The sequence below is a fragment of the Vidua chalybeata genome, chromosome 1, assembly GCF_026979565.1.
Source record: "Vidua chalybeata isolate OUT-0048 chromosome 1, bVidCha1 merged haplotype, whole genome shotgun sequence".
Taxonomy (NCBI): domain Eukaryota; kingdom Metazoa; phylum Chordata; class Aves; order Passeriformes; family Viduidae; genus Vidua; species Vidua chalybeata.
The window spans coordinates 72,108,243-72,122,903 of NC_071530.1; the positions used below are offsets into that span (position 1 = coordinate 72,108,243).

The 14,661-nt window shown below is 36.3% G+C and overlaps 1 protein-coding gene across 1 annotated transcript in view; it reads right to left on the reverse strand.

Moving 5' to 3' along the window:
- Window positions 1–14,661, reverse strand: part of CDH6 (cadherin 6) — a 98,242-nt gene that overhangs the window by 8,617 nt on the left and 74,964 nt on the right. Inside the window, exons 4-8 of the mRNA XM_053942799.1 lie at window positions 14,388–14,507; window positions 12,256–12,423; window positions 10,558–10,745; window positions 8,890–9,143; window positions 3,019–3,155 (exon numbers count right to left, since the gene is read on the reverse strand). Of these exons, the coding sequence (XP_053798774.1) occupies window positions 3,019–3,155; window positions 8,890–9,143; window positions 10,558–10,745; window positions 12,256–12,423; window positions 14,388–14,507 (867 nt within the window). The remainder of the gene's footprint in view (window positions 1–3,018; window positions 3,156–8,889; window positions 9,144–10,557; window positions 10,746–12,255; window positions 12,424–14,387; window positions 14,508–14,661) is intronic.

The window sequence follows — 14,661 nt, forward strand, 5'->3', positions numbered from 1 at the left end:
AAATGCCTTCTCCAAAATTGGCATTGGTTATTTGTATTACAGAGCTCAGTCATTTGGACAAAACATTGTGCTTTAAGGCTCCACAGTCCCATTGAAGTTAATATGATTCCATTAGGCATAAACCTCTTTCTAATATCAGCCATTGGGCTAAATTAATTCGATGTATAAAATAACAGTTTATGTATAATATGGACTGAGCTGAATTCTTTGCTAAAATACATCAATAAAAGAGTTGAATTTTTATAAGAGGCAGAAATCAAAGGCATTCATTTGAAGTCACAGGACTATTGGCAAGACTATTTTGTAGGGTATACTTTTCAAACAAATACATTCAAATATATTGACAAACATGTTTCTTCTCCTCTAAAGAAGGAGAAGTTTTCTTTCCTGCTTTTTAAACCTTAACCTATATATTTTCATTTTACTTCTAGATGATTAAGGTTCTCACAATTAAAAATCATATTATAATAAACAGAAGCTCCATATAAACTCTAGGCTCTATGAACATACACCTCTTCTCTGATTTAATGGAAATCAATATACATCTTCAAGTCTTTTTTTGTAATATTTTGTGTCATCATCTTTCAAATTATTTGTGCAAATTAATTCATGTAGGTTCATTTGTTAGCATTATCACTTAATTACTGCTGAGCTCCATCTCCATAGACTCAACATACTGCCTAAATCTATTTCTTTGTATAGAGATATGTTTTCTGCTGAGCCAGCAATAAACCTGTTACAGAGGTGTTTTTTTCCCAGAATACAGACTCAAAGTCCTGCCAATGTTTGACTTACCCATAAGTATTAAGTAGCAAATATTTAAAAACACTCTGGGAATTGTCTTTGGTAAATCAGCTGTAATTCTGCAGCTGTGACTCACTGGCCCTGTGTCCCACGTTTTAATGCCAGTTTGTTGTCTCACTGTGGCAGATGTACTGACCTGGGGTTTCACTAACTATTTATGTGCAGCAGTCACAGCATGACTGATTCTCTGCGCTGCTGAGCAATTGCAGCTCATATTGGTGAAAAAGGAGAACATTTAGAACTGGAGCAATCTACATTTACTGACAATTCTAGACAAAGGCAAAACAACTTCTGTATTTTTTTTTTTTAACTGTAAAGCCAAATCAAGAGCAGTCATCACTGAAAGGTGTTTCTGTTTATGACTTTATAATTATTTTTTTTCCTATATCAAAGGGAGCACCCACACATTTGAATGCATACCCTGCCTGTAACCTGATTGGATTTTTTTTTAGATTACTTCAATGAAATATACTTGGAGCTTGATGAGATAATGTCACCGAGAGTAATAAATGATTCTATGTAATTTAGTGGTATGGGACTTCAAGTAGCCTTGCTAGAAATTTCTGGGTTTGCCAGGAACAATAAGCAGTGGTACTTTCCAGTCTAGTCTCTTGAGACTAAAATTAGTGAATTGTCCTGGATCAGAAAAGTACATTTCAACCAAAAAAATTGCCTTTGGAAGACATATACGCTAGTTATTCCAAATTTTGTCTAGGCTTAATAAAGCACACCCTAGGAAGCAGGTTTGTTCCAGCCTGAAATGATTCAGAATAAAGAGGAATGGTAATTAAGACAGAAGCCTGTATTAGACTCAGGATGTTAAGTTGAGAAAGTTTGGTCCAGTAGAAGGTCTGTGCTTAGGGGAAGAAGCAAGAAATCAAATGAGTACTTCCTATAGATGCTAAGCTGGATTTTGGACAGTTTTCTATACTGTATGTTATTTCAGCCCAGCTGGGGTCAATGCAAGTGTTCTTCCTATTGTCAATGCTAAATGTTCTTGCTATTCTTTCCTTTTAGGCATTTATTTTTCCCTTCTGCTCTACCCAGAAGCTGCCTTTAGTGTACAATTTTTGACCCTAGAACCAACTTCAAGAATTTAATAGAAACACAGCCATGTAACTAACATTCAGTGTTTGGTGTGCTGAAATCCCATACCTAGCATTAAATGGTGTAAACTTTCATGAGACTGAGAAACTATTAATGTCCTGTCATTCCTATAGGCTCATACCCACTACTCCTTCATATAACCCCATTTGCTTGCCTCAGTAGCATTGTTTTACATCAGTTTTCAGTTTCAAAGAAGACTTACACAATAAAGTTGAGTCAAGTAATCTTGAGCTTATTACACTTTTCTCACTGCTAAGCAGGTAATCAAGCCATATACCCATACAAAAAAAGCAGGGCTTACATTTTCTCAGAAAAATCAAAAGCTTTTTAGCCACTGAGTTGCAGAGAGACATTGTGACAGTCACAGAACTGGTGCTTATATTAAACTTATCTACCATTCCACCATAAACATAGGCACCGTGACTCTGCAAAAGCAAATAGAATTGCATTCCCTGATATTTGAGCATGTGATGTACTTATAGATAATGTATTAAAACAAAGCGTATTGTTTATTAATGCCAAGAACACATGTCCTTATCTTAAACCCCTGGCATTTCGACTTCTAAAATCAGCGTGTCTAGTGTTATCACAAGATTACTACTTTGGAACAATCTAAACTAAGTGACAGACTGATTTGTAGCTGCAGCTTGTAGTTTCAAAGGTTGCACACAAAGTAAAAAATTGAGGTGCATAAAACTGACTAAGATCTGAGCACCCACCTCAGCCCAGCCATTTTAGCCTTATTTGAAAATATCCAGTCTGAATGAGACTGAATTCAGCCAAGGAATGCAGTTTGGCTTTAAATAATCTGTTTTGCTGCATAACAGTTTCAGAATTCAACAACCACGTTCAAAATTTAAAGTGGCTATAACTGATCAGAGAACACAGAACTGCCACCTTTTCTCCCTGCTACGTTACCTCTTCATGAACTCTGTCCCTAATAAACACAAAACTGCAGATGACCTCTTGCAGAGTTACTGCTTCTTCATTAGTATTGAGTGGGCTATCCATAAACCTGACATGTGCCCAGCTGCGCTTTCCACACACTCAGCTAGAAGGCTAAATTCATTACATCAGGGACAGGAGTCATATTTAGGTTTAACTTACTGATCTCTGCTGCTATTACTGTAATGTTGTGCCACAGCAGTGTTTCCCGGTCAAGGGGTTTTGAAGTGAATATCGAACCATTGCCTGAATTGATGTTGAATACTCTGTCCATATCAGTGTGACGATCTACAGAGTACCTGCAAATGCAGAGACAGGGGTTAGAGGAATGCTTTCCTTTTAATTTCTATGTTCTATAACCATTTTCTAAGACTAGACATCAAACAGCTAGTAAATGGGGTTTCCTTTTGTTTTCAGCACAGGCTTCAGAGTCTTTATGTATTCACACAAAGAGGTACTTCTGAGCTACTGGATAATGACACATTGGAGATTTGATTTAGAAGGTGGAGTATTGTCACTGAATAAATGAATTACTGCGGAATTTGCATACCTCTGAGAATCATCAAAGCTTTGTTTTTAGTGAAAAATGTGAAGTCTGTGTCCTGAAAGATACGAAGTTTATTTTAAGGCTGAGTTGGCTTTTCCTTTATAAAACCCTCTTTGTATGGACTGATATCTCAACTACTCCAAATCATTTCTGATACAAAATGTGACAGCTGGGATGCTTTTGTATCTTTCACTTCCCAGCATTTAAAAAGGTTGTTCTCCCAAATCAAGTCAGCACAGAACAGAGATTCATTATTCCACGGTACATATCACAAAATGGTTTGTTGTAACTCATTAAAACTAACATTCTCAGCCCTGCTTGATGGTATCTATATGTGCAAAGGAATGCTAACAAGCTCTGGATGAGCTCAGAGTCTAAATACAGATTCAAATTTTCAATCTGATCTTTTGCTTTTTCAGCTGTACTAAATCCAAGTTTAAAAGTAGAACTCTCCAATTCCCAGGAGAGAGCACTACTACCTTGATCCAAATGCTGTGACTCGGTTTCATCTCTCCTGAAGGGAAAATTCTTGCATAAATTATGGAGGTTTTTGACAGAAGTATGTCTCTGATGTTGCCAAAGCAAGAATGCAATTGCATTATTCTGCTCTTGTTTCCAGTCCAACTGTGTGCTCATGTACAATGCAGGACAGATCCTTAGGAAACCTAGTGTGCTCCCTTGGTCTCCTTGCACGCCACATCAATGGACACAAGGCAGCTACTGCTGTCCCTTGTGTCCAGACAATGGTAAAGACAACAGCTGAGCTGGTAAGCAGTCAGATGAAAACTGGGCCAGGAGAATGGCTGGCAGAGTTCACTGCCACCACAGAATTCAGGAGAATGCAGAGGCTGAAGAAAAATTTCTCTCCCCTGCTCTGCCCTAGAAGCAGCTGCAAGACATATCCTCCATTCTGCTCAGATTTCCTAGTGTCTGTGCAGTGTCCCTTAAATCCTGAGAAACGCTTTGCATGAAAGAAGGAAAGAATAGAAGAAACTAGTTGAAATGTGGTTCTGCCAAAATTTTAAAATGAACTAACTTGTTAATTATCTTGTAACTGATTTTTTTTTCTTTGCAAATAAAACGTGGGATATAATGCCTACTGCAAATTAGACTTATTAGGTCTTATTCCAAAATAAGAATTTAAGTGAAGCATACCTTTCTAAACAAAACAATGGCAAGTATTAATTATTTGCACTGAACTCTTTTTCTTTTTCCATGGTAATTCCTAGGGAAGCACCCAAATGACATTCAAAGCTAATAGCACAAAAAGCTAATATATTTTTGTAGGACTTGCAAGGGCAAACTTAGCTAATTCTTCAGGAGTTCAGATTTAGTTTTCATTCATTGCTGTCACTTCACTGGCAGTACTGCAATTTTGGCTACAGGAAGTCAGCTGTGGTGTCACTAACTTCGTTCCTTTATGTAGCATTGTGACTTACCATCAGCTTGAAAAGTGCTACTTTGTTGAAATCTAAACAGCACGTGTGAAATTGTTGACTTGGCTGAAATGCTTAATAGGAAAAAGTTTATACAAACTGGTTTGACTCTTTTATATTTTGACTAAGTATTTGATATGGTAAACATTTCATTTTAACTTTCATTCATTCGGGTTTTTATATGATATTATGTTGTTATGTTGTGAATTCAATTATTTTCGATATTCTGTAGCTCATTTCCACACCTTTCAGCTGAAATACTTTGGTATTTCCATTTTGCAGTTAAATCTAAATTCTGTATTCTTCTTTGAAATGAAATATCAGGATTTTCCACAGTTTAGCTGTTCCAGCTAACTGTAATACTATGTTTCAAACTCTTATTCAGCAAGACATTTAAATAAGCAACTAGCTTTAGGCATGAGCTGTCTGTTCATTGGGGGTTTTTGCTTCAATTTTACTTTCACTCCAGCTTCGTATTTTGAATGCACTTAAAATATCTTACTGTCTTAGCACATTTTAATGCCTTGTTATATTGAAATCACTATCTTTGAAAGATTTCCAAATTCAATCTGTGGCACAGTATCTGGAAGAAAAAAAAAAAGGTTCTGGACTTTTTCTATGATTATCAGGGCTGTAACATTGAGGTCTTCTTCTTCTTCAAGATATTAAGGATTTTAAGTACAAGTATTTGTAAAGTCATATGTATATTCAGTCATTTGTAAAGTGGAAACTCAAACTCATAAAAAAAACCCAGCAGAGACAGTTTCTTAATGGAATGTTAATTTTATTTCTTCACATCCCATAGAAAATACATACAAGGTCAGTGCATTTAAAGTATATTCCAATTATACCATTAAATCTGCTCTAGAAGGATGATTTTAATAAGCTAGACTGTCACTTCTGTTTCTCAGTTTGCATAATCCAGTCTCTTTTGATCAAGGATTTTTAATTATGTTGAATTGGTGCTGATTCTGACTTCTGGATCACAACCTAGTAAGAATTAAGTAGACAACATCAAACTAATTTTTACATTTATTTAATGAAATTACGGGTGTGTATTTGTCAGACTTCAGGACTTCATCTCTTTCAAGCTCTGAGGATTTGACAAGCTAGGAAGTTAAAAAATATCTATGTAGACTCCAGTCTCTCCTTGTACATAACAGGAAGAAGGGAAGGGTAAAAGAGAGAACTTAACACATGCAAATATGTTGTCAGTAAAATACACAAACAAAATTTAGCCTTACATTTGTTTGCAGATCATTCTCATCTGGGGTACTTTAGTAAATCAAATCACAGCAGGAAGACAGTTCCAGTGACTGATGAACTTCATTATGCCTCTGAGGAGTTACTATAGCAAAAAAACTCAGCTAGCAATTTAAAAAGATCTGATGTACAATACAGCAGTGCCAGTTTCAGCATTTTTTTTTTTATCAGTATGCAGAGGTTCATATTTTATATGAGTAGATCAAACACAAGTAGAATGCAAAACTTTTTTTTTTTATAATACCTCTGGACTGTAGAGTGCTACTTGAGAGCATCTCAATATTACTACACTTGGACACATATTCAAATATAGCCAAACATGTACTGGTGCATTTTTGTAATATCTCAATGTCAAATCAGAGCAAAACTTACTTAGAAGATTTAGACTGATGCAATTTAGCTCTGCCAATACACAGGTCACAAATGGTTATGCAGCCTTACAACCAGGGCAGATAACCGCTTCATATTTTGCTATCACTTTGTCTTTTGATGCTCAGCAGCTTGTTGTCTAATGCAACCACAAGTCAGGAAGATTTGTGGGTCAGGAAGGGATGTCTGTGTGAATTTTTCATAGTGCATTTTCATAATGATATTGTGATATTCCTTTAATGGAAGATCAAAGGGGCTTTCATCTAACAGAGTTAGGACTCAGTTTGTTTAAGAAGAGAAATCTTCACTTGAGCAGAGGAGAAAATGGAAAGTTTTCATTGTAATATCAAGTGTCTAAAGATTTTATTTTTAACTGTCAAGAAAAATTGACAAGCAAGTGACAAGTCATATATATACAGTCTAATTGCATCTTCCCCAAAGCTCAGAGTGAAAATAGGATTTAGCATCTCTATTGCATGAGAGAAAAAAAAAAATTACCCTGTCAAAAAGATGCAGACTCAACCCATGCCCCTAAATTCTAGCAAATACCCAAGATATTAGTACCATAAAATTACATTTATTGCAAGTTAACATCTCTCAGCCTCTCTGCTGATTTCCTTTCTTTCTTACTGATTTTCATGTTTTATCTTGCTATGTTTATTTCTATTACTCTAATCTCTTTCTGATCTTTATTTTTCTTCTCCTTGCACTTGGCTGTTTCATGCTATTAAGGTAAAAAGTAGACAAGCTTTCTGCTGCACTGCATCAGTTTTGACATTTCTGCTAAATTTTGCTCAATAACTATCTGATACTAAAATATGCAAAGTACTTACACGGTATTAAAGAAGTGCCCTTTGAAAGTTAGATAAGTTTTAGCACACATATTCAATTAATAGCAAAGAGCCAGTAGGCAGTACTCAACAATGAACAGCATAGTCCCTATCCACTGTAAATCACTTATAATTAGGAGCTGGTGCTGGTGTGAAATGCAAATGGTTGTAGTTATCACCACAGGGAAGGAGGGAAGCACTCCCCTTACTCTCCAGTGCCATTAGATATAAAAAAGCAGATTCCTATGAAGACTGCAAGGGGCCTGGGTGTCACCCCAACCAATTTTTCATCTTCATGCTAGCATGCCCATGCCCATGAAAATATGCTACAAAAGATGTTCATTCTGTCCTGGGGCCTCACCAAAGTCAGCAAAACATTATGCTGCTCCTTAAGTGACTATGCTCTGCTGGCCCAGAATGCCAGAGAATTGCTGCATGTCATGATATAAATTTAAGAAAACTTTAATTAAAGTTAGGAGGCTTAGTCTTGAAGAGAAATTCATGTATAGGGCATGCTATGCAAACTGAAGATAGTTCCTGCCAGAAACATTTTAGATTTAGCCTGTTCATGTAGGAAATTAAAATTATTATATTTACTGCTTTCACAAGATGAGCTAAGAGCTTAAAAAATACTCATTACTGTAAGAAATCTTGATAAAAGATAATTGTTTGCACAAGTGTAAAGTATTGATAGATTAGATTTTATTAAACCTGCACTGTTCTATTTTGATCAAAGGCAACTATTGAATTTCCAAGGAGCCCAACTCAGAAACTTGCTGAAAATTGACCTGGATTTAATATTGCTGCACTTTTCGATTCCCCCTCTTGCTGCCTTGTCAGTAGCAATGAACTTTAATTAAAGAACACAAATATTTAAAAGTTCTTTAATACTCTATCCAGTATGACTTAAGTACTCCAGTATGCACTGAAACAATACACAATTCACAAAAAAAAGAAGACTTAGGTATAGCTACTCCAACCTTAACATTTCCTTCACTTCCTCTAAGAACAGTTTATTGATTCATGGCAAGTTTAATTTATGAAGCTCATGAGACTGACTCTTATCTTACAAGCCTTGCACTTATGTAGGTGAGATCAGAACCTGGGTGTGCACATGAGCTGATTTTGAGACATTTCTACTTGTGATTTAGAAAAGATGAATGTGGCCTCTGTCAAACAGGTTTGGACAGAAGACAGAAGAAGAAAAGACTGCTGAATCACTCCCCTGTCATGTAGCTAAGAGGATGCACTGCACTGCACTGGAAAATGTTGAAGGTGGAAGGAAAACACTAAGATTTTCTCAGTGGTCTTCTTGCAGTAAATTTTTTCATGGTAGAAATAACCGCACACATTAGTTACTAAAGAGATTAGGATATAATTCAAGACACAAAGGCCATGCAAACACATTCACATATACCTAAATATGTTCAAGTGTGAGAGATCATTTACCATGTACAATACTCCATATTCAAGCATGCCCTACAATTCACATTGTTGCAAGTGAGGATTTTTTTGTGTGTGCTGACATGATAAAAGCAAAATCAAGGCTGTAAAAAATTTACAGCAAGCTGAAGTAGTATATGCTTACTTGACAGGATTCTTGGCAGCATCTGGATCCTGAGCAGTTACTGTTCCTATTACACTGTTTAATGGAACATCTTCTTTCACTTCCATTATGTATGCTGGTCTGCTGAACATGGGAGGTTCATCTACATCCTCCACCTGAATTCTGACTGTGGCTGAGTCTTTGAATGGCCCCAAGTACAGGAATCGAGGGTCCACATGAGTGTTGGTAGCTTCCACTTTGAGAATATACAAGTTTTTGCTTTCAAAATCCAATGCCTGGGAAGGAAAAAATAAAGTTTAAGAAGTCAGTGGGGATTGCTGTGATTCTCAGCCAGATGAGCAGGATGAATGGTGGGAAGCCTGTGCTAGATAATGGGAGCCTGACCTGGAATTAAAATGCCAGCAGAAAGGAGAAAGGGCTATATGCCCAGATAATACATTAGGAAGAAAACCACTTTTTCAAGGAATTCTACACCTGGAGCTCCTAAACACCAGGAAATTTTCTCATACAGCCTTAACCCTTCATGTCTGTTATTCAGTAATTTTTGGTATTTTGATGATTTATTATCTATTTCCTGCCCACAGGCACCACACACTAAAGGAGGGAAGATTTTCTAGGTGTTGCTTGTTTAGATACTGGCATTCCGTCACCAAAATGAAACACCGTGGCATCTAGTGTCTGGATATCCAGGACCACTCACAAAGCCTAATATGATTTTATGACAGGCTATGACTATAGCATACACCATTAAAACTACAAAGAAACAGCATTTAGAGACTCTGTTACTACTTGGAGAAATGTGGGGACAGTAGTCACCCCGTTTTTCCATTACATTGTAGAAAATTCACAGCTTCTGTCAGCAACAGACAGAAATACAAACGGAGTTAGACTGATATCCTAATCAGACCCTGGAAGGCATCTCCTAAAAAACAAGTAATGACAGGTGTCGTACTGATATCAACAAGCAAGTGCATGTTTGGAAAATCTACACAATGTCTATCTAGTGATGACTGAACTTGAATTGATGAAGGATGATATCTGTAACCTTATCAAGTTTGCCTGATAACCCACTGTAAACAATATTTCTCAAACCTTTTCTGACAACCAATGTGCAGCCTAGTAGATGATGTCCACTGTGATCTTGCAAGGCACTGATTGTTTTTTCCAAAGCAAAAGCATGCTGATAGATATATTAAATTTTTACACAATGTGAGTCAAAAGAAATTTGTCCACATACTATAATATATTATAGCTGCAGAATCAACATACTCTTATAATGAAAAATAGGCAATGTAATACTCATTATTTCTGTGGTCTTAACAGAGTATCCTCTCCTAAGTGAGCAAAACCTGTAAGCAACATAGAAAAACATTTGGTTGGTGGAGATTCCTTGAGTTTTTCTGTGAGTATATTCAGGCTGCAGAATTTTTTCTCAATTGCATCCCACTCCTTAGGTAATTTACTCTCTCAGGTCCTCCAAAGTTTGTGCATTGGTTTAGTAAAGAAGGTATAAGAGAAAGGTTACCAATTGCTTGCATAAAAGAAACTTTACATATGTAGAAATTCCCAACAGATAGAATTTGAATTAACAAAACATACATGTTGCACTAAAAATGAAAACCAAATATGTGCTAGATAAGGTTTGACTGGTGTTTCAGAGGCTGGGATTAAGTGTGTTAAGATGTGTACCTTTTTCACAGTTATAATTCCTTCCTGTGTGTCCTTGTCTGTGGTAATTCCAAACATGTCATATCCATCCCCTTCAGTGATGCTGTATTCAATCTCTGCATTTTCATCCACGTCAGCATCGTTAGCTTTTATCCTGCCAACCGGGGAGTCGAGCGGCGTAGACTCAGGAGCTCTGAACTGGTATGTGCCTACAGCAGACAGAGAGGGAAACTTGGTTAGTCAGTCTCAAGGTGCTTTGGACACCATCTCTTGGTCCACTGTCCACATTGGGCATGTGCGGGTGAGTTAGTAAGTTGCTGTGTCTTCCTGGACCAAAAGACTTCAGCTTCTGCTATACTTTCATGTGGGTAAAAGTTACTTATTTTTCTACCTGTTTTCTCATATGGAGGATGGGCATTTTGCTTTGCTATAAACCTGTAACTTTAGCAACAGATGTCCCTTTCTGGATGTTCTCATGGTTTTTGTTGGCTGTATCAGAAGTGTGTTTGAAAAATGTCTTGAGGCCAAAGGGCAAATATTAAGAATTGTCAGAATCTAGTGCAGCTTAGTAACATCAAAACTGAATCCAGCTCAAATACCTATTAAAAATATACTACATTGAATTTTTGTTGGAAAAAAAATCCTCTAGTTTTAGAATGTTGGCATTATGAAGCTGTATCTTTGCTTTTTACATTGAAGACACTTATGTCCAGAGATGTATAATTAACTCATTGGGTGCAGAGTGTTATATTTCTCCTTAAGTTGCTCTAATTTAAATGGAAACTCTTTGCCCATAGCTAAGAAGAGACTTTGAACCTAAATGACAAGTTGCTTCCAATAACTTTCCCAGTGACTTAACTGCCAAAGCTCACTGATTTGTCTGATAGTATCCGCAATTATTTTCTGTAACAGCTGCTCTTGACTTTGACACACACTGACACTGCGATACACACAGTAAAAAAGGAAAAAAAAATTAGAGAGAGAAAGAAGGAAGTAAAGAGAGAGGGACAGAGAAGAGGATGAAAGCTGAATCACTTTGAATCCCTTACAGCAATGAATGGTCATTAATAGAAATGACTTTCTAAGAGAGCTGGCACAATTGATTCCCATAAGCCTCACACAGATATCTACCGAATTATTTGAGAGAGGGGAAGTAAATAGGCAGAAACACCTGGTATATTTATGTACATGCTTTTGGTTCTGTATGTAAAGAATATAGGAAAGTTCATTGTAGCAAATGCTTTCTGGTTATAAATACTACTTTCTATAGAATTGTTCTTGGGATATTTTTGCATACTTAAATAAATTTGTTTCAAAAATGTAATATATTAGATTACAACAGATACCTTAAAATGCAATCAATCATGAAGCCTGAAAGAAATAGTAATGAACAAGAAATATAGATTACGTTGATCAGTTATTTAAAAAGTAGGAAAAATAGAAGTTGTTTCTGCACATTAATTCACCTCTCAGACTGTCAATTGCAACTGGAGTAAAAGTATTAAATATTCATTTCCTAGTTATTGCAATTAGTCTTGGCATGATGCTATTGCTTAGTTATGTGTTCTCTTTTGCTTTCCTAAAGGAAGTTTGATACTCACTAAATTCACAATAGAAGAAGCAATATCTAAGGCAAACAAACAAACAAACAAAAAAAAACAACCAAGAACCATTTTTGTCAATTTTAGTGTTAGAACATAGAATGTAAATATGCCATACTCTGGGGGAAGCGAGGTGGATTGTCGTTGACATCAGTCAGAGTGATGTTCACGGTGGTGGTTCCCGATAATCCGCCCATCTGGCCTCCCATGTCTTTAGCCTGGATGACCACTTGGTATTGCTCCCTATTTTCACGGTCCATGTTCAGTAAAGCAGTTTTAATAATGCCTGTAAACATGAAAATTAAAGAGTGGAGAGGCCACAGGTTGTGACTTTGATGGAAATTCTTATTACAAGAACAAAAAAAACTCTGCGTAGTAAGTAAACTTTGCCCAGTACAAGTATTTACTGTTATGAGATGGTTCATTAAATTACAGACTTGTCATGTCACATCTCAGGCTTCTGCCTACGTGAGAGACACAGTATAAGTGGTACCCACAGAAAAATGTTCAACTTATTTGTGAGCCATGTTATTTTACATAACTATTTACCCTCTTTCAGTTCCATGCGAAAATCTCTCACTGCACTGGAAAAAGGCTATTTGTTCATTATTTTGACACATGTGGTAAAAAAAAAAAAGAAAAGATCACTTCAGCAAGACACCATTAAAGAGTGCAGCAGCATTAAATGGAAGAAAAGAAATTAATTAAGAAAATTATGAGCATTCAAACATGCCTGAGTATATATACTTCTATTTATACACTGATTGAAATGATTTGCCAGTTACTTCCTTCTTCAAAGGCACAAATACCACTTATAAGGCCAACTACTACTGAAATTCAATCATTCAGATTTACCATGAAGCAAAGTGTTTGCATTCTCAGTTGGTCTCTCAAGGTAAGAACTGACTGCTTTGTAGGCAAAAGGGGTGAAATTCAAGTACTGAAATCCATGACAAAATTCACAGTGGCTTTGAAAGAGACATGTTTCACTCTAGAAGTTCTGCAATTGATTTCCATGGCAGGAAAATCAAGACTGTGGTTTACTTAGCTTCCCGTCCCTCACACAAACCTCTTGAACGAAGTTTATTACTGGTGAACTCCCAGCTACTTTATCCCTATTATAACTCTAGAAGAGTACATAGTGTACTGTCCATGTCAGAAAGAGTGCATCAGTGCAAAAAATCTGGCTTCTGTTATCTAATACCTTATGCTTGAAGGGAAGCTCCCTTTGATCTTGGCTTTCCCTTTTTTTCAGAATTGTGTGCACCCTTTCAGCTGAGGTTTCACTTTCAGATGTATTGTGTCTCCTTCCTTTTCCCTGCCTGAGTCTCTAAGATTTATCTAAGAAACAATCCTAAACCTGTTGAATTGTCTGGGATAATCTATTTCTTTCCTGTAAGGATGCTGAGAAGAACCGATTTCCCTAGCTTCCAGCAACATAACACAGTGGATGTTTCCACTGAAAGAGTTTCTTGAGATGGTTTGTTTCTTTTTGGAAAACTTAGTCAAAAAGCTTGGGAAGAGACTATCTATGTAGTCAGGTAGTCAATGGTGCACCAGATTCAGTCAGACAGTATATATATGCACAGGTTCCAAAGCTGTCTGTTAGTCAGACTATTAAAAATTCCAGTCACTGTGTATAATTTAAACATCTTCCAAAAACAGAATTCAGAACTTTGGGATTCTATTTGTGATCTTCTACTTTAGCGCAACAGTCAATTTTACCTCTTCTATCATTACTTTTAATTAAGATTTCTTTCATAAAATTAGCATTAAAGTGATATGTTGCAGATGCAAGAAATTATAATTACTTAAAACAAGTTTTGAAGAAGCAGACAGAGAAAGAAAACTCACCTGAACAAACCCTCAGTCTTAATTCAGCTATTATGAAGATCTATGAGGATTAAGCACTTTTTTCCACACCCACCTGTTTTTCCCTTTCATCTAAAAGCCAACCTATTTGGTTTAATTTAAGCATCCACTGCAGTTTCTGTACCCACTGCTTGTTAAAAATGATTGAAAAGTGGTTCACAACTAGTACTAATTGTATTTATTAGACTTTGCTGGTAAGATTAAAATAATGTAGGTGTCATGTTTACAGATGTATTGCTCTATTAAATTTGTCAGATTTTGCACTGAGTAAGATGTAATCTCTTCAAAGTTTTTTTTTAGTAATATATCCTAGCTCAGCTTAGCATGTCATTTTGAATTACAGACATCGTCACAGAATGACAGATAATATCCCCTGACCTGTCTCAGATTCAACAGAGAAATATGGTTGTCCCTGGAGAATGCTGTAGACAACTTTAGCACTGTTCCCATATGTAGGATCATCGGCATCAGTTGCAGTGACTTGCACAACAAAGGTACCTGCAATGAAAAATTAAAGAAAACAAAAATTAATAGTTTTTTTCCACAGCCAAGACAGTTTATGATGTAGAGAAAACAAAAAAATTCATGTTCAGGTCAGACTTGTGGCAGGAAGTAAGAAATATTCTTATTTTGTAGAATTTTCTCTGCTCAT